Source organism: Balaenoptera physalus (assembly GCF_965194825.1).
Source record: "Balaenoptera physalus genome assembly, chromosome: 6".
NCBI lineage: Eukaryota > Metazoa > Chordata > Mammalia > Artiodactyla > Balaenopteridae > Balaenoptera > Balaenoptera physalus.
Genome location: NC_138885.1, coordinates 71,272,529 through 71,299,817, shown reverse-complemented (window position 1 = coordinate 71,299,817; position 27,289 = coordinate 71,272,529). Strand labels below are relative to the sequence as shown.

The following is a 27,289-nucleotide window of genomic DNA, read 5'->3' as shown; positions in this document are numbered from 1 at the left end:
ACATTCCATCCAAAAACAACAGAAAACACTTTCTTCTCAAGTGCTTATGGAACATTCTCCAGGATAGATCATATCCTGGGCCACAAATCAAGCCTTGGTAAATTTAAGAAAATTGAAATCATATCAAGCATCTTTTCCGACCACATGCTATGAGACTAGATATCAATTACAGGAAAAAAACTGTAAAAAATACAAAAACATGGAGGCTAAACAATACGCTACTAAATAACCAAGAGATCACTGAAGAAATCCAAGAGGAAATCAAAAAATACCTACACACAAATGACAATGAAAACACAACGGCCCAAAACCTACGGGCTGCAGCAAAAGCAGTTCTAAGAGAGAAGTTTATAGCAATAAAATCCTACCCCAAGAAACAAGAAACATCTCAAATAAACAACCTAACCTTACACCTAAAGCAATCAGAGAAAGAAGAACAAAAAAAACCCCAGAGTTAGCAGAAGGAAAGAAATCATAAAGATCAGATTAGAAATAAATGAAAAAGAAATGAAGGAAACAATAGCAAAGATCAATAAAACTGAAAGCTGGTTCTTTGAGAAGACAAACAAAATTGATAAACCATTAGCCAGACTCATCAAGAAAACAAGGGAGAGGACCCAAATCAATAAAATTAGAAATGAAAAAGGAGAAGTTACAACTGACACTGCAGAAAAACAAAGGATCATGAGAGATTACAAAAAGCAACTATATGCCAATAAAATGGACAACCTGGAAGAAATGGACAAATTCTTAGAAAAGCACAACCTTCCGACACTGAACCAGGAAGAAACAGAAAATATAAACAGACCAATCACAAGCACTGAAATTGAAACTGTGATTAAAAATCTTCCAACAAACAAAAGCCCAGGACCAGATAGCTTCACAGGTGAATTCTATCAAACATTTAGAGAAGAGCTGACACCTATCCTTCTCAAACTCTTCTAAAATCTAGCAGAGGAAGGAACACTCCCAAACTCATTCTACAAGGCCACCATCACGCTGATACCAAAACCAGACAAAGATGTCACAAAAAAAGAAAACTACAGGTCACTATCACTGATGAACATAGATGCAAAAATCCTCAACAAAATACTAGCAAACAGAATCCAACAGCACATTAAAAGGATCATACACCATGATCAAGTGGGGTTTATCCCAGGAATTAAAGGATATGCAAATCAATCAATGTGATACACCATATTAACAAACTGAAGGATAAAAACCATACGATAATCTCAATAGACGCAGAAAAAGCTTTTGACAAAATTCAACACCCATTTATGATAAAAACTCTCCAGAAAGTAGGCACAGAGGGAACCTAAGTCAACAGAATAAAGGCCCTATATGACAAACCCACAGCAAACATCATTCTCAATGGTGAAAAACTGAAAGCATTTCCTCTAAGATCAGGAACAAGACAAGGTTGCCCACTCTCACTGCTATTATTCAACATAGTTTTGGAAGTATTAGCCACAGCAATCAGAGAAGAAAAAGAAATAAAAGGAATACAAATTGGAAAAGAAGAAGTAATACTGTCACTGTTTGCAGATGACATGATACTATACACAGAGAATCCTAAAGATACCAGCAGAAAACTACTAGAGCTAATCAATGAATCTGGTAAAGTAGCAGGATACAACTTTAATGCACAGAAATCTCTTGCATTCCTATACACTAATGGTAAAAAATCTGAAAGAGAAATTAAGGAAACACTCCCATTTACCACTGCAACAAAAAGAATAAAATACCTAGGAATAAACCTGCCTAGGAGACAAAAGACCTGTATGCAGAAAAGTATAAGACACTGATGAAAGAAACTAAAGATGATACAAACTGATGGAGAGATATACCATGTTCTTGGATTGGAAGAATCAACATTGTGAAAATGACTATACTACCCAAAGCAATCTACGGATTCAATGCAATCCCTGTGAAACTACCAATGGCATTTTTCACAGAATTAGAACAAAAAATTCCACAATTTGTATGGAAACACAAAAGACCCTGAATAGCCAAAGCAATCTTGAGAAAGAAAAACAGAGCTGGAGGAATCAGACTTCCTGACTTCTAGCTATACTACAAAGCTACAGTAATCAAGACAGTATGGTATGTGCACAAAAACAGAAATATAGATCAATGGAACAGGAGAGAAAGCCCAGAGATAAACCCACGCACATATGGTCACTTTATGTTTGATACAGGAGGCAAGAATATACAATGAAGAAAAGACAGCCTCTTCAATAAGTGGTGCTGTGAAAATTGGACAGCTACATCAAAAAGAATGAAATTAGAACACTCCCTAACATCATACACACAAATAAACTCAAAATGGATTAAAGACCTAAATGTAAGGCCAAGCACTATAAAACTCTTAGAGGAAAACATAGGCAGAACACTGTATGACATAAATCACAGCAAGATCCCTTTTGACCCACCTCCTAGAGAAATGGAAATAAAAACAAAAATAAACAAGTGGGACCTAATGAAGCTTAGCACAGCAAAGGAAACCATAAACAAGACAAAAAGACAACCCTTAGAATGGGAGAAAATATTTGCAAACGAAGCAACTGACAAAGGATTAACCTGTAAAATATAAAAGCAGCTCATGCAGCTCAATATCAAAAAAACAAACAACCCAATCCAAAAATGGGCAGAAGACCTAAATAGACATTTCTCCAAAGAAGATATACAGATTGCAAGCAAACACATGAAAGGATGCTCAAAATTACTAATCATTAGAGAAATGCAAATCAAAAGTACAATAAGGTGTCACCTCACACCGGTCAGAATGGCTATCATCAAAAAATCTACAAACAATAAATGCTGGAGAGGGTGTCGAGAAAAGGGAACCCTCTTGCACTGTTGGTGGGAATGTAAATTGATACAGCCACTATGGAGAACAGTATGGAGGTTCCTTAAAAAACTAAAAATAGAACTAACATATGACCCAGCAATCCCACTACTGGCAAATACCCTGAGATAACCATAATTCAAAAAGAGTCATGTACCACAATGTTCATTGCAGCACTATTTACAATAGCCAGGACATGGAAGCAACATAAGTGTCCATCGACAGATGAATGGATAAAGAAGATGTGGCACATATATACAATGGAATATCACTCAGCTATAAAAAGAAACGAAATTGAGTTATTTGTAGTGAGGTGGATGGATCTAGAGTCTGTCATAAAGAGTGAAGTAAGTCAGAAAGATAGAAACAAATACCGCATGCTAACACATATATGGAATCCAAAAAAAAAAAAAATTGTTCTGACGAACCTAGAGGCAGGACAGGAATAAAGACGCAGATGTAGAGAATGGAGTTGAGGAAATGGGGAGGGGGAAGGGTAAGCTGAGATGAAGTGAGAGAGTAACGGGGACATATATACACTACCAAATGTAAAATAGATAGCTAGTGGGAAGCAGCTGCATAGCACAGGGAGATCAGCTCGGTGCTTTGTGACCACCTAGAGGGGTAGGATAGGGAGGGTGGGAGGGAGACGCAAGAGGGAGTGGATGTGGGGATATATGTATATATATAACTGACTCACTTTGTTGTACAGCAGAAACTAACACACCACTGTAAAGCAATTATACTCCAATAAAGATGTTAAAAAATAAATAAATAAAATAAAATAAAATGGGGGGAAAAAACTCTTCAAGAATGTTCACTAATTGAATGTCCCCCAAAAGGAAAGTTTTCATAAAAAGTTAACCTCCGCTTATTGTGCATTTCCAGTTACACAGGAAATTCTTCTCAGTATTATAATGGCAAATGATAATATTCAGACAAGTGCTGGGCCAAACAATCACCTGTTTTGACAATGAAGAGAATTCATATGCCTAATCCCCATACAACCTTGCCTGTAGAATAGACACTGAAGTAGTAATAAAGTAACTGTGTAAACAAAAATAATTTACAGAATGGGCTCAATGGGATAATTAAGCACCAATAATTTATTTTCTCTATTGATTTTAATTCCCTTAGTTCCCTGATTCTACAATTCTATTTGTAACCTGATTCCTGAATCTGACTGTTACCAGATTCCATGAAGCTCCAAAGAGAAGTTAGGGCTTGGCAGACCAGTGAGAGACTTGGAGGAAGAAGACTGTTTAGATCCCTTTCCACCTCCATGAATGAGGAAGGAAGAACAGAACATTCATGTTCCAGAAGCTGCCTCTTGCCTCCAGGTACAGATGTGAGGAGAACACTGCAGGGCTTCACTTAGCTACCCTTCCTGTAGTTTGTACTCTGAAAAAGGATTCTAAATCACAGAAAAGCAAGAGCAGGATATTCACGACATCATCAGGTAGATCTACAGAAAACAGTGAGTTTTCCTGTGGAATAAAAATCTTCACAGCAAAAATTTCAGACTTAATTAGCAATCCCATCGTATCCTAATGGTACTATAGTTGCATAAAATAACAAAATGCACTTTACACTGTTATCTTACCTGCCTACTGTCCCTTTGAGAGGATGCCGAAGAGGAGGCACTTCTATGGGTGGGGGTGGATGTTTTATGAGCAGGGGATATGCCCTTCTCATCTGAACTCATAGCTGCAGTTTGAGTCTAGTTGTATGCACTGAAGACCATCCCAATCGTGTCTCAAATTCACAGACAAAGAAGCAGATGATTTTTCAGCTTTAGTCCATTTCATGAATCAGGTTTGACTAGAAAAGATGAGGCAAATATTGAGGGTGTCCAAAACACCTAAAAGCAAAATGAACAAACAAAAAAACCTCATGTGAATGATTTAAAAATCATTAAATTAAAAATCATTTTATCTAGGCAACAGTACTAAAAGGTGAGAGGAAGAACTCTGACACATTACAAAATACTATTTCTTCTTCTAGATTTTAAGGTAGAGGATAAAAGTGTTAGTATGTAACAAAAGTTTGTCAACATGGAAAACAGGAAGAAACCACACGTGAAAGTGATATTCTTCCCTTGTATTGTTGTTGTTTTACAGCAGATTACAATGCTATGTTCTGGACCCTCATGCCCAAGTAGATCAGTTTCTTCCCTTGAAACGTAATTTCCCCTGCTCAATGGATTATAATAAGAGCTCCGTCCATGTCTGTCATCAGTTTAGTTCAGTCATGTCATGCATGTGATGGTTAAATCTGACACAAAGCAGTCAGTGACAAAAGGCAAAAGAGTTGATGTACTTTATGCATCATATGGTCCAGCATTTGGGAAGGATCAGGGAATACACATATGTACTGTTATCTGTACTTCAAGACCACAGCACACCTACATATGACTCACAGCAACCAGCAGGCTCACAAGTATCTACAGACTGACAGGCATGTCCTGGGACTGGGGTAACGATGGAGTTGCTTCACTTATCCACAGCCAAGAACCATTTCATTTTTCATTTGGATTCATATAAGGAAAGTCTGCATTGTAACTAATAGGGCTAAAAACTTGTCCCCAAGAGAAGCATTGTTCAATTGGCAACACAGTTTGCTAGAAAAAAAATTTTTTTTAAAGATAAGCATGATAGTGTAAGATGAAAAGCTTACACAACAAACAGTGTCCCAAAACACTGACAAGTGAAGTGAACTTGTCCTCTTCTAAGAAGGTGGAAGGCTAAGTTCCAGGCCCAATCTTAATCATAATACCCTGAAGGAAGCATACAACCGTTGGGTAAGTACTTTAGCACAAATTAGAAAAGAAAGCTGCTGGTGATGAAGAGAAATCAATCTTTAGGCCAAAGAAAAGTGAGACCTAAACTTTTCAGTCCAGAGGGAGAGACAGTCAATGAAAAAAATCAAAAAAGGATGAAGATGCATGGAGTATTAGGAGGACACATGGCGAGGGCACCTCACTAGGTCTGGAGGTCAGAGGTATCCCTGTGCAAGTGGGTTTGAGCTGAGATCTGAAGGATACGAAAGAGTTAACCAGGTGTCTGGTTGTCCAGCTGGGTGCGATCAAGGAATTCATGCTGGTCAGTATGATCAGAGCACACAGAGACAGTGCCACGATGGTCAAAGAAAGGCACAGGTCAATTCCTGCAGGGCCTTGTAGTGCATGTTCAGCATTTTGATTTTTATCATGAGCATAGGAGGCCATAAAGAGGTGAGGTATAACCAGATTTGTGTGTTTAAAAGATCACTTTGGCAGCCATGAGGAGAACCAAACTGGGGAAGTAAAGAAGATGAGGGAGGCCTGATCAGGAAACAAGGGATAGTGAACTAGAGAGGTGGCAGGAAACTCAGCACCCAGTCCTGTCAGTTGTGAGTGGATATGGAGGAGGAAAAGCGGTGTTGAGGATGGTTCCCAGGCTTCTGGTATTCCTAGCGAGGGCTGGCCAAAGGAAATCCACGATCGACAGCAGGTCATGAGCATGGTTTCAGACGTGTTAACTTTAAGGTACAAGGGAGGCATTCAAGTGGGGACAAACACATGGAAAGGTAGGTCTGGAGCTCCGAGGAATTTAGGCTGGAGACAAATGTTTAATAGACTATGTTAACAGTACAAATGTATCGAATGACTTATGTATAGATCATGTAAACTCTGCAAGTGCAAGCAAATTAAATTTTATACAGGTCTATAGTTATATTTTTTAAATCTGCAACATTATGTTAACAGAGTATGTGACCCTGAATATAATCAGGATTTTAATGGTTAATAGGTTATAGAGAATATTCGAAAGAACAATCCCAATAATTAAAAGGCAAATGGCTATAAATTGGAAAAACTTGGGACTTTCTAGTGAATAGAACTTGTGCTCCTTTCATAAGATTTTGACACCACTGTCACCACAGGAAAAATAAAAGCTACTTACTCCCAAAGTCGAAGACTTTCTCTCAAAACAAAACTAGTGTTTGGGCTAATAGAAATGTAAAGAGCTGTGGAGCTCTTTCTTTGGCTTGAGATCAGGTTTTGTTTAGTACTGGCAAGAGACAGTAATAAGCTGACACTTGCTAGGTGGTCAGCTAATCCTTCTGTTTTATGAAGGCAGTCTAATAAGCGTAAGTAAAGTTTCTCAAGCCAAGCTCTGGTGCCAGTAAACAGAAAGCAAGAACACTGCTCAAATTCTTGATGTGAAGTACTTTGCTTTCTGGTCCAAGATGCTTTAAAAGTAGATGCTGATACTTGAGCTAAAAGTATGGAAGTTCTGTGATGTGCTCAAGTGCCCCAAGGGATGAGGCTGAGACAACCAAACTCATCAAAATCTCATCCATTTGGAAGTAAATTTAATCCAAGCTACATCAAGGGCCAACATTTCTTCTGATGTAGTTTTTCTTTTCGCTAACAGCATCCAACTGCACTTTCCTCATTAACATCAATGCTAACACCTTGGTTTTAATTTTAAATGATATTTTCAGGGTAATCTGTCTTTGAAGAAAGGGCAGCATTTTGGTTGAATTATAATTATGAATATCTTGAATAATATCAGGAATGTGGAAAAGGTGAGTGAGAGAATTTAATTCATTCCAACAATTGTTTTTGAGGTTATTGTTTTTGTTTCTATTATTTTTAAAAATCTCTTTTAACAAAAAGAGTTTCAGGTACCTAATATAAGGTTGAATGAAATGACCTTTAAAGATCATTCCAATCTGATTATAAATCAAGTGTCTGATCACTGCTCAATTTAAAATGAATTACAAAAGTAAGTCTAAACTCTGTTAGTAGGTTGCAACTATTTATTCATTATTCCTAGAATGTAAGAATTGCTGTGACATTTTAAAAAAGACTTATTTCATCTCTGTCAAAGCACATCTTCAGAAATCGCCGAAACAAAATTCTAAACCTATTTTAGACCATAGATTTTAATGTCAGCACCAACATAATTCCTCTACTCAGTGAGAAAAGTATTGTGGCTGAAAACAGCAATATGAGAGCCTAACATCTAATTTCCCTGTTTCATTCCTCCTTCACATCAGTGGGATCACTACAATTGTTTCTAAGTACTGCAACATTTGCATTTACACTGAGTGACATAAAATTCAGATTTATGACCTAGGGACCTAACTAAAGCAAAAAGTGGCAGGGAAGACTTCTACAACTTGGTGTTTACAGGCATCATACATTGTGTGTGTTCAGAAAAACATTTGAAACTGGGGACTACTTAGCCTGGGCTAAGTTGTGATGTGGTAACACACAACTCCAGAATCTCAAGGGCTTACAAGAAAGGTTTATTTCTTACCCATTTACATGTCCTTTGGAGGTCGGCTGCTGCCCTGCTCTATATCCTCTTCATTCCAGGCCAAAGGAGAAACCCCCATGTGAAGCAGGAAAAGAGCCATGGCAGGACCACTCGACAGTTCTTAGAGCTTTTGCTTGTAGGCGGCACATGCCACTTACACTCACGTTTTATTGGCCAAAGCAAGTCACATGGGCAAATTGAAGTCCACGAGGCATGAAAGTATAATCCTCTCAGAGGAAGGTGATTACTTGGGCACAATAATATGATGTACTACATTACCACAGGAAAAGATTAAAAGTACAGATGAAAATATTTAAATTGACTCTAGTTTCATCATCTAGAAATAATCCTGGTTAACATTTTGGTTATACTTTAACCAAAGTAGAAGAATAATGTCCATACTCTCTGCAATATGCTTTCTTCAATCAACAATACATTGGTAACAGCCTTCCTTGTGAACAAAAAAACTTTAGTATCACCATTCTTAATCACTATGTATAAGGCCACCACACAGATGTAACACAATACATTTGACCATTCTTCTAGTGGGACATTTAGATTGTATTCAGTTTATTCTGAAACAATGAGATTTATCACAGAAGAATTCATGATGATTATTCACTTTTGATTATTATAAAATGACCTGCTTTGTTTATTTCACTGTTTTGCTTTATTTGATATCATCTGCTTTCTTTCTGTTGTAATTAATGAAATGTGTCCATGCTTTTACATTTAAACTTTCTATTTCTATTCTTTTGTATTATGTGTTCCTCTAGTAATGATCATGTTGGGTTGCTTTAAAAAAATCTAATTTTAGTAAAGTTTTCCCCATTTCCATTTACTGTTTCACTAATAGTTGGCCTTACCCCTGCCACACAATTTTACACTTTCTATTTTTTGGTTCTTCTTTGTTTCCTTTAATGGGTGATGGCTTTTCCTATATAATCTGCCTTTCCTTATAATACTGACTTTTACATGGTTTTAATTGACTTTTATATTTCCCATTAATTTGGAAGATACAATTCCCCCTTTAAAGTTCTATTAATGTTCTCCTTTAAATCTCTCTAAATCATGCTGGAGCCTGGAGTCTGTAAGTGACAAAGTGAAGAGTAAAATGGTATCTTTAGAGTCTTCACTTGCAATATAAGCCTCCCTTCCCCCTGCCCCCCCCCCAAAAAATCAAAAATTTCTCCTCTCAGCCTTCATTTCAATTTGGTGATTTAATCTGGAGTTTTGCAGAATCACGCTTAGGATTCTAGAGCAATAGCGAGGAGCCAATATGACTTTTTCTGTTTGGGGCCAACTGAGACCTCTAAGTACAAGGACAGACTAAGAAAAGCAAAGCCTTTTTTTGCCCTTTTCAAGCAGTCTCCTTCGCCTCAAGTGCAGCTGAGGTTTGTCATAATCCGGACCTGGCTAGACTTTCCTCAATTTGAGATATCATACAATTGGGGTCTAGTCCTCCACAGTTTTGACATTAGATTCTGTTTTACGTTAGTGTTCGGTTTAGTAATAGTTTGCCTTTTCCAGTATTTGCATCACTTATTTACAGAGAATTAGGAGGAGCCATTTCCAGTATTTGCATCACTTATTTACAGAGAATTAGGAGGAGCCACGTTAGATAATCCTAGACACCAGTCACCTGGAGCAGGACATTCTTATCAACTGACCTTATCAACGCAAATGTCATTGTACTGCTAGGTGGAATAAACTGGTTTTCTATCAAGATCATCACCAGAACAACAAATGCCTATTCTCATTATATATTATAGTCATTTCTATGTCATTATATAGTAAAGTTTTTTTTCCTTAAATAGAAAGAGTAGGAAATCTTTTTTATATCTAAAGTCATTAAGCCACAGATGAGAAAAAGAAAATTAAGGACTGATTTCAAGAAGGTAAGCTTGAGACTGCCAGGAAAGATGGCAGTGTAAGATCTGATAAGGATATTCCTAGAAAATGACTAAACAGCAGTGACTAAAAGGATTAAAAAAAAAAAAAAAAAAAGACCATTAGTACTTGGCTCTAGGGAACAGTGGCCACCACATGCCATAAAGTCTAAGGAATCACTTCATTCAGGACCAAACCAGGATGTAAGAAACCAACATATGACTCGCCTTTTCAAGACAGTGAAGTGGTGTTATAGGAAGAAAATCTGGGAAGCTCCACCAGTTTCCTCAAAACTGGAAAAAAAGGTGGCAAGAGGCACAGGGAAAAGGGTGGCCACAGATTAATAGCTTTCAGAGGCCATGGAGGCACAGCTCTCCGGGCGTGGCAAGTCCACAGGTACCTTGATTGCCCTTTGCTGCTTTCCTCAATCTTGCCTTTGGACAAGCATCATGGACATGTCCCAATGCACCCTCAAAATACAGCCTCCAATCCCCAAGCTGGCCTCTGGTGGAGTCATTTGCAAAACTAAGGAGGAAAATGTATACAGAGACAAGTTCTCTGATTGTGACCAACCAAGACTCTAATCCCTCCCCACAACTCCTAAGGCTCTTTACACTAAGTAAATGACTAAGACAAACCTATGTTCTATATCACCCAGCCCTTCAAGGTGAATTTTAAGAGGATTTGAATGCTAACCAAGCAAATATGAAGGGAGCCAAGGATACTTGGCACAAATAACCTTTTGACAAAGAGCAGCTTTTACACAAAGTATAAAAAAAAAAGTATGTGTATAAAACACTATGAAAAATTATTCCCCGGATAGAGAAAATTATTATGTGCAAGAGATAGATAGAGGTTTTATTTGGAATGTTAATTCTAGCAAAAAAGAGAGGTAGCTTTAGAGTACAACTGCTTTACACTTTCACAACATCTTTTTAGAAAAATGGAGTCTCTGAATAAGAGATAAGACAGGCTCAGATGCAATGGGAACTGGCAAAGGTAGGAAATTAAGGAAACATATAATGACACCATAATTTAAATGCAGTAATTAAAATATTAACGAAGGACAGAAAGATTCTGCAGAAAAAAAATCCAGTCAATAAATAAATGAGAGGAAATTCTTTGGCGGTCCAGTGGTTAGGACTCAGCGCTTTCACTGTGGGGGCTTGGGTTCGATCCCTGGTCAGGGAACTAAGATCCCACGTGCCTCGCAGTGTGGCCAAAACAAAAAACAAACTAATTAAAAAAAATAGATTAGAAAGATAAAGCTGAGGAAATCAGCTTGCAAACAGAAAGAAGGGCAGGGAAAAGTTAAGGGATAATGCAGCCTGGATCTACAGATACTAATGACCCTGAAAACAATAAGCAAAAAGAAAAGAAATAACATTAAAAAATATTCCTGAACATAAGGAAGACTTCAACTTGGAAAATGAAATCTTTATCAATAAAAATAAATATCTTTATCTGGCAAATTTAAAAAAGGCTTCATCAGGTAAAATTAGTAAAAAGCAAATCAAAATAAGATAGATCCTACTGAAATTGCTGAATTTAGATCACATTCTCTGAAGCAATTCAATAAATTAAATATTAATGAAAAAGAAGAAGCGAGTAGGGGTTAATTCTAGAAAATTTTTGAAAAATACACTTTCCTAAATATGTCTTGGGTTGAAGAAAAAATAAAACTGATATCGTAGAATATCTGAAAATAGACAAAAGTAGAAACCAAAAGCACTTGACCCTGTCCCTCTCCCTCTCTCCCCTCTCTTTCTCTCTGAATGGTGGAGTGGATTCTCCAATTAACTCAAGGGTGAAAAACTAAAGATAAAGTCAATTGAAGAACATTCAAAATATTGTAATGAAAATATTACACATTTAGAAATGTAGAACACAGCTAAAGCTATAATAAAAGGAAAATTCATGGTCTTAATCATTTCCATTACTAAATATGAAAGAATAAAAACAAATGCATTAACATTTATAAACTTATAAAATTAGTAAAGATAAATATAGGGAAAGTAACTATAATTACTCTTGGATTTACCAACTATTTTACTTTATTTATTTACTTATATTTTCATTTTTAAATATGTAAGAAAACAGTTATCATAAATATAGAAATAAGGTTATAAAAAGTATATAGCCAAGGAACAGAAGACACTAAATTATGAGATAATTGTTGCAATCCATAATAAACAACTAAAGCTAATAATAAGTCAAAGTCAGAATATTCTACAATCATCCTGACTTAAAAAGTACGCCATCGGGCTTCCCTGGTGGCGCAGTGGTTGAGAATCCACCTGCCAATGAAGGGGACACGGGTTCGAGCCCTGGTCTGGGAAGATCCCACATGCCGCAGAGCAACTGGGCCCGTGAGCCACAATTACTGAGCCTGCGTGTCTGGAGCCTGGGCTCCGCAACAAGAGAGGCCACGATAGTGAGGGGCCCGCGCACCGCGATGAAGAGTGGCCCCCCTTGCCGCAACTAGAGAAAGCCCTCGCACAGAAACAGACCTAACACAGCCAAAAATAAATAAATAAATAAACTAATTTTAAAAAAAAAAGTACGCTATCCATTTAATATCCATTCCCAAATATTTATGAACTCCTAACAAATATTGGAAAACCTGCCTTTACATGTTTGTGTTGTTCTGTACACACACACACACACACACACACACACACAAACCAATCCAGCCTCAAGCTTAATGGTGAAAGATTATTACCATTTCCATTGATGTCAGCAACAAAATAATAACGCTGGTTATCGTCCTATTGACACTGTGTTCTCAGAGTGCTAACTAATGAACAATAACATTGTCCAACTGAAATGCACGTGAGAATCAAATGAAAATCAAACCAGAAAAAAAAAAGATTTCATTAAAGTACCTGGTTACAGTATATATGTATAGGTATGTATGTGTATATATAGATATATCTTCATTTTTAAGATAAAGAAGCCAATCTGTAAAGGCTACATACTACATAATTCCAGCTATATGACGTTTTGGAAAAGGCAAAACTATGGAGACAGAAAAAAGATTGGCTAGACTGAGTGCACTAGGTGGGGCATGGAGGATTTTTAGGGCAGTGAAACTATTCCGTATGACGCTATAATGGTGGATATAAGTCACATGTTTGTCAAAACTCATAGAATGTACACACCAAGAGTGAACTCTAAAGTAAACTATGGACTTGTCAGTGTGGGTCCATCAATTATACTACTCTGGTGTGGGGTGTTGATAATGGAGGAGGCTATGTGTGTGTGGTGGGAGGAGGGGGGATGGGGGAACTCTCTGTACTTTCTCCACAATTTTGCTGTGAACCTAACTGCTCTTAAAAGTAAAGAGTGGTTTTAAATTTTAAAATATATTTTATAAATTTCAAATAAAAAATTAAAATTTTTTATTTAAAAAACCCTAAATATGTTTATATCAGTAAGAAAATTATTTAACAAAAGGATTATTTAACAACTTTGAAAAATAAAAATAAAAAAGTTGAATCTCTTACGTCATACTTCAGATCACAATATATTCCAAATGGCTTAAATTTTAAATGTAAAATGAAAACCATAAAAAGCAGTAGAAAATATTTTAGGTAAATATTTAATTATCTTGGGATGCGGAATAATGTACTAATCATGGCAACAAAATCAGTATCCATGAAGAAAAAAAAACTAGAAAAAAATCTATGACAAAGGGTTAATATTTTTAATATATGAAGTTATTGCAAATCAATGAGATAAATTAAAACATTATCAGAAAAATGGATAGAGAACATGCATTGGCAATTCACAAAGGAAGAAACATAATGAACAATACATTGGTGATGGTAGTTTACGTTGGTTTAACCTTTCTGGAAGAGTTTAATTTGATAAGGCAATTCTACTTCTAAGAATGTGTCCTAAGGAAATAATCAGGTGCGTAAAGATGTATATATCTTTATGATAAAATAAAAACAATCCAATAGGGGGGATTCCCTGGTTGCCTAGTGGTTAGGATTCCAGGCTTTCACTCCCGTGGCCCAGGGTTCAACCCCTGGTCAGGCAACTGAGATCCCACAAGCCCTCAGTGCAGCCGGAAGACAAAAAAAAAACAAACCCAAAAAAAAAACAAAAACAATTCAAGGTCCCTAAAATTGGTGAAATAAATTATGGCACAAATATCAACAATTTAGGTGGTGAAACCTGAGATGATTTTTCCCCCCAAATTCTAAATATTCATTTTTTTATACTGGGTATATATTAATTAAAGAAGGAGACATAATAAAGCATTTCCATTTTGAAAGTACTTTCTTTTCTTTTGAGATAAAGCATACGATTCAACTTTTAAATCTGCTTTTAAAGGCATATAAACTTTATGGATAAATATGAATAAAACATGCTAAAATGTTCTATTTTATGTCTATTTAAAGCAGAGACTCAAAGAAGAGGATTGTGAGAGGAGAAAGAAAGGTAGACACACACATTCTCTATCACACGCACACACCTAACGGAACACAAAGACACTGGACCAACACAAGAGAAATCTGAAACACTATCCACGTTCTCATACATACATTTTTTAAATGAGAGCATAAGGAAGAAAGATATGGGTTTTCTAAACCATCAAGTAACGTCCAAGTCTTGTGGCCTTTAAAATTACATTAAAAAGACAGTGCAATTAAAGTATTTCTACAATTCAAATGATATGTGGGCAAATCACTTTTTTTTTTTACATTACTGATTATACTATTATTATTTTTAACATCTTTATTGGAGTATAATTGCTTTACTATGCTGTGTTAGTTTCTGCTGTATAACAAAGTGAACCAGCTATATGTATATATGTATCCCCATATCCCCTCCCTCTTGCGTCTCCCTCCCACCCTCCCTATCCTGCCCCTTTAGGTGGTCACAAAGCATCGAGCTGATCTCCCTGTGCTGTGGCTGCTTCCCACTAGGGGAAATCACTTCTTACTGGACAAATTATGTAAAACTACTCCAAAGGCATGATTTGACTCCAGAGGGAGAAATAGTTCCTCAGTATACTTTAAACATTTATATTTCTGGTCTAAGTAAAAGTCTTGTATACCAAAGGTGTACAAAAAGCCTCTAGCTTTTTGAACCAGTCTAAATTTTCCTCAGTGATTTAAGAATTATTGTTCCACTTATTTGTTACTATTCATATGGAAGTTTCCCTGAAAGTCAGCTTAAATAAGCCATTTTCTAATATAACACTAATCTCTGTTAAATTATAACGTAATAATGTATTTATCTGAGAAATGTAATTTAAGTTGATATATTCTCTAATTGGGACATATGCCCCTAGATTTAATAATTATATATTCTTTCAAATCTAGCTTTAATTTTGTACTTGGTATGAAATTTATATTCTAAGAACATGGAAAGCTCTTTTTTCCTATTTTAGGTTTTGTTGGTTTGGGGCATTATGCATTGACTTGTTCTCAGAACTTCCAAAAATTGCTAATCATAAAGAGATTAGGGAATACTTCCTTCTCCTGAAGAACTAAACTACCTCTTATATCTTTCCCCAAGCAATCCTTTTCTTTGGACATCTGCTAATTTTATAATTAATAAAACATTAACAGCCTTTCAAAAAATTATCAATGAGTAGACAACAGCACATCGAAAGTATTATTTGAGGTTGGAGTCCTAAAAAAAGATCACCTACCTCCTTCCTAGCTTTCTCTATCATAATGTCGGGGAAAAAATACCAATAAAAATAGCAGGCTCTTACCACGTGATAGGCCTGGATACCAAGCACTTTCCATGCATTCTCAGGAACTCTCTTGTTATTCATGGTGCACAGATGAGGAAAGTAGGGCTTAGGACGTTTATTAAACAGGGTCCTCACGCTGGTTTTCAAATCTATGTGAGATCAAAGCCCATGCAACAAATTCTTTCATCGCTGTTTACTCTTAACTTACTAATAAATCAAAATGAATAACCTAAGCAACAAATCAAGTTTTTTATGGTATTATTGATGGCATACAATACGCATTTATAGAGGTTCTTAGCTTGGGTTCATGACAGGTTTAGCATATTCTTTAAACCCCAGAAACAATATGAAAAGTGTTGGCTATACATACATTTTATATTCCTAGGGAGATATTCAATAGCTTTCAGTAGATTATCAAAGGGCTAAAACGTACATCCTTGGGAGTTCATATTTCTAAAAGGATTGTTATTAGCACAGGTTTAAAAAAAAAACCCATGGGCACAAAAGCTGTACAACATATTTAATATAATGAGATCACAGGACATCTGATTTTGATGGTAGCACGTGCCATGGACATTCCTGACAAGGCCATTTCGATACCATCATCTGATAATTTTACCAGTGCTAATTTTCTAAGAATTGTCAGCCACTCTTTCCTTCATCATTTGGTTTCTGGGCCTTGCTAACCTGTTTTGAAAGGACGCTTGGTAATGTCATAATTTATATTTTAACAGAAAAGACAGTATTAGGAAATAAGGTTCCCATGACTGCTAATAGGTGCTGATTGCCAGCAGAGTGAGGACTTTTTGGCAATAACAGGAAACATCAAAGATTTTTGCCTCTGCTTTGTGACCTTGAATAATGATTCATAAATCCATGTTGAGTGTGCGTAAACTCTTACTGAGGCACCAAGTGACGTAACAACAATGTCCCGTTCTCTAGAGGAATTTCCTGTCAAAACAACAGTTTCTGTACTGAGTTGAGGTACGCTGAAGAGTTGGCTAAGGCAGACGAAATGGCTTAGGTTAAAAATGTTCATGAATTAATGCTGGTGCATTGCTACTGGGAATGTAAAATGGTGTAACTGCTTTTGAAAATGGTATGGTGGTTCCCCAGAAAATTAAAAATAGAAATTCAGCAATTCCAATTCTGGGTGTATACCCAAAGAATTGAAAGCAGCAACTTGAATAGATATATGTATACACATATTCGTAGCATCATTATTCATAATAGCTAGAAGGTAAAAGCAATTCAAGTGTCCATCAATAAATGGATAAACAAAATACGGTATATTCATACAGGCATAACTCAGAGATATTGCAGGTTCAGTTCTAGACCACCGCAATAAAGCAAATATTGCAATATAGCAAGTCACATGGATTTTTGGTTTCCCAGTGCACATAAAAGTTATGTTTACATTATACTGTAGTCTATTAAGTGTGCAATAGCACTATGTCTAAAAAAAAGTGCATACCTTAATTTAAAAATACAAAACAAAAAACAATTAGAATAGTAACATTAAAGATCATTGATCACAGACCACCATAACAAATCTAATAATAATGAAAAAGTTTGAAATATTGTGGGAATTACCAAAATGTGACACAGAGACATGAAGTGAGCAAATGCTGTTGGAAAAACGGCACTAATAGCCTTGCTCGATGCAGGACTGCCACAAACCTTCAATTTGTAAAAAACGCAGTATCTGTGAAGCACAATAAAAAGCCAAGTGCAATAAAATGAGGTGTGCCTGTAGAATGAAATATTATTCAGCCTTCAAAAGGATGGAAATTCTGACACATGCTACAACATGGATGAAACCTGAAGACATTATGCTAAGTGATATAAACCAGACACAAAAGGATAAACATTGTATGATTCTACTTGGTAGAGTACTGTATGAAGCACTTAGGGTAGTCAAGTTTATAGAGAGACAGAAAGTAGCAGGGTGGTCGCCAGGGTCTATGAGAAGGGGGAAATGGAGTTAGTATTTAATAGGTACAGAGTTTCAGTTTGGAAGATGAAAAAGTTCTCGAGATAGAAGAAGGTTGTCTAAATCCCTTTGTGCTGATATGACTAAATACTGGGTGTCTTATAACCAAAAGCATTTATTTCTCACAGTTCTGAAGGCTGGGAAGTCCAGGATAGTGGCACTGGGAAGATTTGCTGTCTGGTAAGGACCCACTTCCTAGTTCACGGATGGCTGTCTTCTCACTGTGTCCTCAGATGGCAGAAGGGGGAAAGGGAGCTCTCTGGGGTCTCTTTTATAAGGGCACTAATTCTATTCATGACTTCATCACCTCTCAAAGCCCCCACCTCCTAATACCATCACCTTAGGGGTTAGGATTTCAACAAGAATTTTAGGGAGGACACAAACATCCAGACTATAGCGATGGTGATGGCTACAGAACAATGCGAATGCATCTAATGCCACTGAAAGGCACACTTAAAAATGGTTAAAATGGTAAATTTTACGTATATTTTACAATAAAAAATGTTGTGTCATCAATTATAATGACTTTTATAATATGCAGGCATTAATTATATTATTCTGTGCTCAGGTTTCATCTTCTTTATAAATTTTTTCCTAACCTATTAGAGAAAATTGCCATTTCAACCTGTATTACGTCTATACTTATGCATACATATTGAACATACACTGCACTGAGTTTATTTGTAGTGATCTTGTACGATCTTTGAGGGTGGGGACTATGTCACTTTCAACATTACAGTCTAATGTCATGGGCCACAAAAACCACTCAGATTGTTTACTGGGCTTATCATTTTATAGTTAAGACTTAAGGCCTCCATTCTATACATTAAGTACAGTTGACTGTGCACACAGTCTGCCTGTAGATAACCATCCTCATGTCAGTTATTTGATTTTATTATATTTGCACAAAGATTATCCAAAATAACCCAAGTGATGTGCAGATTGGAGTTCCCTATCTGTTCAGTAGTCAACTAGAGAGAAAGACTGTACAAAGTTCAACATTCCCAAGAGAAAACCTCCTGGTTGTCCTAAAAAAGGACCCATCAGGCTGCTAATGGTGCTCTAGAGGCCTGGAGCATTATTAGGTTCTATTCTCCCTGGTGCTGAGTTGTACATTCGGAATAGGAATAGAGGCAGCAGTGTAATTCTTTCAAAACACTGCTGATAGACTTAAATGATATTTATAAGACATTCCATCCAAAAACAACAGAATACACTTTCTTCTAAAGTGCTCATAGAACATTCTCCAGGATAGATCATATCCTGGGTCACAAATCAAGCCTTGGTAAATTTAAGAAAATTGAAATCGTATCAAGTATCCTTTCTGACCACAATGCTATGAGACTATATATGAATTACACGAAAAACACTGTAAAAAATACAAACACATGGAGGCTAAACAATACGCCACTAAATAATCAAGAGATCACTGAAGAAATCCAAAAGGAAATCAAAAAATACCTAGAAATAAATGACAATGAAAACACGATGGCTCAAAACCTATGGGATGCAGCAAAAGCAGTTCTAAGAGGGAAGTTTATAGCAATACAATCCTACCCCAAGAGACAAGAAACATCTCAAATAAACAACCTAACCTTACATCTAAAGCAATTAGAGAAAGAAGAACAAAAAAAACCCCAGAGTTAGCAGAAGGAAAGAAATCATAAAGATCAGATCAGAAATAAATGAAAAAGAAATGAAGGAAACAATAGCAAAGATCAATAAAACTAAAAGCTGGTTCTTTGAGAAGATAAACAAAATTGATAAACCATTAGGCAGACTCATCAAGAAAAAGAGGGAGAGGACTCAAATTAGTAAAATTAGAAATGAAAAAGGAGAAGTTACAACAGACACCGCAGAAATACAAAGCATCCTAAGAGACTACTACAAGCAACTCTATGCCAATTAAATGAACAACCTGGAAGAAATGGACAAATTCTTAGAAAGGTATAACCTTCCAAAATTGAACCAGGAAGAAACAGAAAATATGAACAGACCAATCACAAGTAATGAAATTGAAACTGTGATTAAAAACCTTCCAAAAAACAAAAGTCCAGGACCAGATGGCTTCACAGGTGAATTCTATCAAACATTTAGAGAAGAGCTAACACCCACCCTTCTCAAACTCTTCCAAAAAACTGCAGAGGACGGAACACTCCCAAACTCATTCTACGAGGCCACCATCACCCTGATACCAAAAGAAGATAAAGATACTACAAAAAAAAAAAAATACAGACCAATATCACTGATGAATATAGATGCAAAAATCCTCAACAAAATACTAGCAAACAGAATCCAACAACACATCAAAAGGATCATACACCATGATCAAGTGGGATTTATCTCAGGGATGCAAGGATTCTTCAATATACGCAAATCAATCAATGTGATACACCATATTAACAAAGTGAAGAATAAAAACCATATGATCATCTCAATAGATGCAGAAAAAGCATTTGACAAAATTCAACACCCATTTATGATAAAAACTCTCCAGAAAGTGGGCAAAGAGGGAACCTACCTCAACATAATAAAGGCCATATATGACAAACCCAGAGCAAACATCATTCTCAATGGTGAAAAACTGAAAGCACTTCCTTTAAGATCAGGAACAAGACAAGGATGTCCACTCTCGCCATTATTATTCAACAGAGTTTTGGAAGTCCTAGCCACAGCAATCAGAGAAGAAAAAGAAATAAAAGGAATACAAATTGGAAAAGAAGAAGTAAAGCTGTCACGGTTTGCAGATGACATGATACTATACATAGAGAATCCTAAAGATGCCACCAGAAAACTACTAGAGCTAATCAATGAATTTGGTAAAGTAGCAGGATACAACTTTAATGCACAGAAATCTCTTGCATTCCTATACACTAATGATGAAAAATCTGAAAGACAAATTAAGGAAACACTCCCATTTACCACTGTCACAAAAAGAATACCTAGGAATAAACCTACCTAGGGAGACAAAAGACCTGTATGCAGAAAACTATAAGACACTGAGGAAAGAAATTAAAGATGATACAAACAGATGGAGAGATATACCATGTTCTTGGATTGGAAGAATCAATATTGTGAAAATGATTATACTAGCCAAAGCAATCTACAGATTCAATGCAATCGCTATCAAATTACCAATAGCATTTTTTTTACAGAACTAGAACAAAAAAATCTTAAAATTTGTATGGAGACACAAAAGACCCCGAATAGCCAAAGTAGCCTTGAGGGAAAAAAACAGAGCTGGAGGAATCAGACTCCCTGACTTCAGACTATACTACCAAGCTACAGTAATCAAGACAATATGGTACTGGCACAAAAACAGAAATATAGATCAATGGAACAGGAGAGAAAGCCCAGAGAAAAACCCACACACCTATAGTCAACTAATCTATGACAAAGGAGGCAAGGATATACAATAGAGAAAAGACAGCCTCTTCAAAAAGTGGTGCTGCAAAAACTGGACAGCTATATGTTAAAGAATGAAATTAGAACACTCCCTAACACCACACACAAAAATAAACTCAAAATGGATTAGGGACCTAAATGTAAGACTGGACACTATAAAACTCTTAGAGGAAAACATAGGAAGAACACTCTTTGACATAAATCACAGCAAGATCTTTTTTGATCCACCTTCTACAGTAATGGAAATAAAAACAAAAATAAACAAATGGGACCTAATGAAACTTAAAAGCTTTTGCAAAGCAAAGGAAACTACAAACGACAAAAAGACAACCCTCAGAATGGGAGAAAATATTTGCAAATGAATCAACAGACAAAGAATTAATCTCCAAAATATATAAACAGTTCATGCAGCTCAATATTAAAAAAACAAACAACCCAATCCAAAAATGGGCAGAAGACCTAAATAGGCATTTCTCCAAAGAAGACATACAGATGGCCAAGAAGCACATGAAAAGCTGCTCAACATCACTAATTATTAGAGAAATGCAAATCAAAACTACAATGAGGTATCACCTCACACCAGTTAGAATGGGCATCATCAGAAAATCTACAAACAACAAATGCTAGAGAGGGTGTGGAGAAAAGGGAGCCCTCTTGCACTGTTGGTGGGAATGTAAATTGATACAGTCACTATGGAGAACAGTATGCAGGTTCCTTAAAAACCTAAATATAGAACTACCATATGACCCAGCAATCCCATTACTGGGCATACACCCAGAAAAATCGTAATTCAAAAAAGACACATGCACCCCAATATTCATTGCAGCGCTATTTACAACAGCCGGGTCGCGGAAGCAACCTAAATGCCCATCGACAGATGAATGAATGGATAAAGAAGATGTGGTACATATATACAATGGAATAATACTCAGCCATAAAAAGGAACGAAATTGGGTCATTTGTAGAGACGTGGATGGATCTAGAGTCTGTCACACAGAGTGAAGTTAAGTCAGAAAGAGAAAAACAAATATTGTATATTAACGTATATATGTGGAACCTAGAAAAATGGTACAGATGAACTGGTTTGCAGGGCAGAAACAGACACAGATGTAGAGAACAAACGTATGAACACCAAGGGGGGAAAGTGGCGGGGGTGGGGGTGGTGTGATGAATTGGGTGATTGGGATTGACATGTATACACTGATGTGTATAAAATTTATGACTAGTAAGAACCTGCTGTATAAAAAAATAAATAAAATTCTAAAATTCAAAAAAAAAGAAATACTTGAGATACTGATATAAAGTGAAGGAATAGGAGTCCTGATGGGTTGAGGTCCAGATAATGTCAAACTCATGCTACATTATAATTAACAAAGAAATGGATGACAAAAGGCCTGACCTCGAGCATTCCTTTTTTACCAGATCATGTGATCTCTTATCTCAGGGTCTTTGCTTCCTCTGCACAGAGAAGATACTTTTGTGCCCAACCTACCTCATGGGATTTTATGAGAATCGAGAAAGAAAGAATTACTTTAAAATACACATACACATCTTGGAGTAAAGCTGGCAGATTGAATACAGGATCTATTTCACTCTAAAACGCCACTGAAAACAACAGTGACTGTTTTTTTTCTTTAAGTAAAGCCCCACAAGAGTGTTGAGGACAGGGGACAGTAGCAACAGAATTTGGGGACTGGAACACAGATAAAAGTGGAAAAATGATGTATGGGTCATTAGTGAATCCAGTCACAAAGACGACGAGTGCAAGTTTAAGAAATATAAAGGAAGGTCTAAAATGTCACTTGATATTGAATTGTGATGAAAAAAAAGCTACTGTCCCCCAAATTCCAAGCTTGGGAAATGCCAGCACTGTCTACTACAGAGGTTTTGAAAGGTGGTATCAGGAACAACGTGTCACCTGGGAGCTTATTCCAAATGCAAAGTCTTTTTTTTTTTTTAATTGAAGTACAGCTGATTTACAATATTGTGTTAGTTTCAGGTGTACGGCATAGTGATTCAGTAGTTTTGCAGATTGTAATCCATTATAGGTTATTACAATATAATTCTCTGTTCTATGCAGTAAATCCTTGTTGCTTATCTGTTTTATACATAGTAGTTTGTATCTGTTAATCCCATACCTCTAATTTGTTCCTCTCCCTCTCCCCTCTCCCCTTTGGTAACCCAAGTTTATTTTCCATATCTGTGAGTCTGCTTCTGTTTTTATATACATTCATTTGCATATTTTTTAGATTTCACATAGAAGTGATATCATACAGTATTTGTCTTTCCGTATGACTTATTTCACTAAGCATAATATTCTGTAGGTCTATGCATGTTGCTGCAAATGGCAGTATTTCATTTTTTTTATGGCTGAGTACTATTCCAGTGTGTGTGTGTGTGTGTGTGTGTATTTTATATTTATATATATATATATATATATATATATAATACACACACCACATCTTCTTAATCCAGTTGTCTGTTGATGGGCACCTGGGTTGCTTCCATGTCTTGGCTATTATAAACAGTGGTGCTATGAACATTGGGGTCCATGTTTCGAATTAGTGGGGTTTTTTTTCCAAATATATACCCAGGAGTGGAATTTCCAAATGCAAATTTTTGAGCTCATTCATACCAGCAAATCAAACACTCTGAGGCCGAACACTCTTGTGTTTTAACAAGCCTGTTAACTACGTAGCAGGTGTAGATGATTGCCGAAGGGGCCCTGCTCTTCACAGGGAATAATTACAACATATAGTATTAGACACAGATTCACTCCCAAGTAATAGATCTAAAGCCTCAAAAATAAAAGGATTTTTAAGACTTTTCCTGAGAAATTAAAAAAATAGTAAGAAGAATTTCAAGTGATAACTAAAGCATTTATCTTTTAACGTTTATAGAAATGAACTTTATATTACAAAATTATTTCTAAAAACTTTAGAAAGCTCATGGAAAACTTTGACTACAAAAACAGGACCTCCATTTTTGAATTAAAAAAAATAAAGCAGAAAGCTCTATCATGAACCAACAGGACTTTGTTGTCTACTAATCCTTGGGATTGCAAAATTTCTTGGATCCCAGATTCAGAAACAGAGGGAGATAACCCAGTCACTGCTTTTGACTAGACCAGAAGTCAGCAAACTTTTTATGTAAGGGGCCTGGCAGAAACCCTTCTAGGCTTTGTGAGACACACCATCTCACTGCAGCTACTCAATACTACCATTCTATAGTAGTTTCCCCTTATCCGTGGTTTTGATTTCCAAGGTTTCAGTTACCCACATCAACCGCGGTCTGAAAAATATTAAATGGAAAATTCCAGAAATAAACAATTCATACATCTTAAATTGCATGCCATTCTGAGTAGCGTGATGAAATTTTCTGCCATCCTGCTGTGTCCTTCCCAGGTCGTGAATCATGTCTTTGTCCAGCATATCTCACCCGTTAGTCACTTAATAGTCGTCTGGGTTATCAGATCATCTGCTGCGGTATCACAGTGCTTGTGTTCAAGTAACCCTTACTTTACTTAATAATGGCCCCAAAACACAAGAGTAGTGATGCTGGCAGTTCAGATCTGTGAAAGAGAAGCCGTAAAGTCTTTCCTTTAAGTGAAAAGGTGAAAGTTCTCAACTCAATAAGGAGAGAAAAAATCATATCCTGAGGTTGGTAAGATCTACAGTAAGAATGAATCTATCTGTGCAACTGTAAAGAAGGAAAAAGAAATTTTGCTATCACTCCTCAAACTGCAAGTTAGGGCCACAGTGCATAATAAGTGCTTAGTTAAGATGGAAAAGGCGTTAAATTTGTCTGAATAAGATATTTTGAGAGAGAGAGAGAGACCACATTCACAGAACTTTTATTACAGTATATTGTTATAACTGTTCTATTTTATTATTAGTTATTGTTAATCTCTTACTGTGCCTAATTTATAAGTTAAACTTTATCATAGGTATGTATGTATAGGAAAAACACAGCATATAGTGGGTTCGGTCCTATCTGTGGTTTCAGGCATCCACTGAGAGTCTTGGAATGTATCCCCCATGGATAAAGGGGAACTACTGTAGTGGAAAAGGAGCCATAGACAATACGCACATGAATAAGCATAGCTATGTTCCAATAAAACTTTATTTACAAAGCAAGACTGCAAGCTTGTAGGCTATCATTTGCTGACTCCTAAACTAGATAATGAAAGATTAGGAAGCATTCTTGGAACCAGATACTGGAGAGTACTTTCAAAGATTATAGATTACCAAAGAGCTTCCCATGGCAGGTCTGTTAATCTGTGCTACAGTTGGCAAAGCATTTACAAAGCAGATTCTGAATTTACTGGCTCCTTGCCAACTTCAGGTTTCTCTGTTTCTTCTAATGTGTGAAAGAAGGTACTTTATGCTTAGAAATACATGAATTGAAAAATACTAATAAAACAAAGGGTAGAGAAGATTGTTTTGATCAGAGAAAACTTTTATTTATGATGCCAGTTTTATTAAAAGCCACATGTGAAAAAGATTTGCTAATTTCCACCTGAAGGATAACATCCTAAGTAGTCCAAGAATATTTTAAGAAAATGAATAAATTTTTTTAACAAAAGGAAAAATGTAAACTAACTCTATTTGTAAGGTTTGTTAAGTTTATAAAATTTAAGAAGGTGAAAAGAAGCACGAAAAGGGGCAAAATTTATTTAGTCCAAAAATGAGTGATGAGACAAAAGTCTATATAAGAGCATCCAAGTAACGAATTCTCAACACCCACCATTCTCCCTGCAGACCCCTCCTACGTAGTCTGGATTCCTCATCTTTGCCACACTGTATTTGATTTAGTATAAATTTTGGTATTTCTTCGCCAGTTTTTCCTTTTAAACGTTTTATTCTAGAATAATTTTAGATTTTTAGAGAAGTTACAAATCTACTACAGAGAGTTCCCGTATACCCCTCACCCAGAACTTCCTTCAGTTTCCAGAAGCTGACAAAACAAGAGATTTTAAACTTAAAGTTCAACAATTTATAATGCCAGTTGAAAAAAAAATTAGATATTTGAAAATAAATTCGAATGCCAAACGTGTAGTTATTGTTTAAATAAACTGTATAGTACTTTCAAATTTAGTTTTCTAAACACGAAAATTCAGTCAGCAAATCACCCTTCAGTTCTCAGCTTCTGTCGCCTCTAAATAGGCACATGCCCTGTCACTTTTCTGCACAATATTCTTTTCATTTCCTTCACAGCACTTATTTCACTCAATAGTTACATTATTTGTTTATCGGCTTATTGTCTATCCCCAGAGACATCATCTGTTTCCTGCTCTCCTTGTTATAATCTCTGCACCCAGAATAGTGCCTGGTACACACTGAGTAGAGACATTCAATAGACTTTGCTGGATCAATCAATGAGCAAACACCTTAGATATGGCAGGGGTGATATAAGGCACATGATAAAAGACATCTATTTAAACTGCCATTGTTTCTGAAATTTCAAACATTTAACACCAGCCATACACAGTTGAAGTTTTGGGGAACCTATGTGTTAGTCTACCATCTTTGTAATCACTTCTTACTGAGACAAAGTCTCGAATTGTTACTCCTAATAAACCCTTGCACTCTGAAAGCCAAACCTTTCAAAGTAGATCTGTATTGTTCGTTCACTGCGCTCAGTACTTCCTGGCATTATTCATTTGATGTGAAAAGTCAACAAAGAAACATTTTTTTTTTAATAAATTTATTTATTTATTTTTGGCTGCATTGGGTCTTCGTTGCTGCGCGCGGGCTTTCTCTAGTTGTGGCAACAGGGGACTACCCTTCGTTGCGGTATGCGGGCTTCTCTTTGCGGTGGCTTCTCTTGTTGTGGAGCACGGGCTCTAGGTACACAGGCTTCAGTAGTTGTGGCACGTGGGCTCAGCAGTTGTGACTCGCAGGCTCTAGAGCGCAGGCTCAGTAGTTGTGGCGCACGGGCTCAGTTGCTCCGTGGCATGTGGGATCTTCCCAGACCAGGGCTCGAACCCGTGTCCCCTGCATTGGCAGGCGGATTCTTAACCACTGCGTTACTAGGGAAGTCCAAAGAAACATTTAAATCACCCTTAAAGTTAGACTAATTAAAGTCTAATTAATCATCTTTCTGTACCTAAAAATATATTTGGAAAA

At 36.4% G+C, this 27,289-nt stretch overlaps 1 protein-coding gene across 19 annotated transcripts in view; it reads right to left on the bottom strand.

The window, feature by feature from the left end:
* OSBPL6 (oxysterol binding protein like 6) overlaps positions 1 to 27,289 on the bottom strand; it is a 208,823-nt gene that overhangs the window by 88,981 nt on the left and 92,553 nt on the right. For all 19 annotated transcript variants that reach the window (XR_014265133.1, XM_082466680.1, XM_082466694.1 and 16 more), the window contains one exon: positions 4,455 to 4,712. Coding sequence is in view for 18 of the 19 variants with exons in the window: in XM_082466680.1 (XP_082322806.1) it covers positions 4,455 to 4,556 (102 nt within the window). In the remaining variant the exon portion in view is untranslated. Of the gene's footprint in view, positions 1 to 4,454; positions 4,713 to 27,289 lie in introns of those variants that run through there.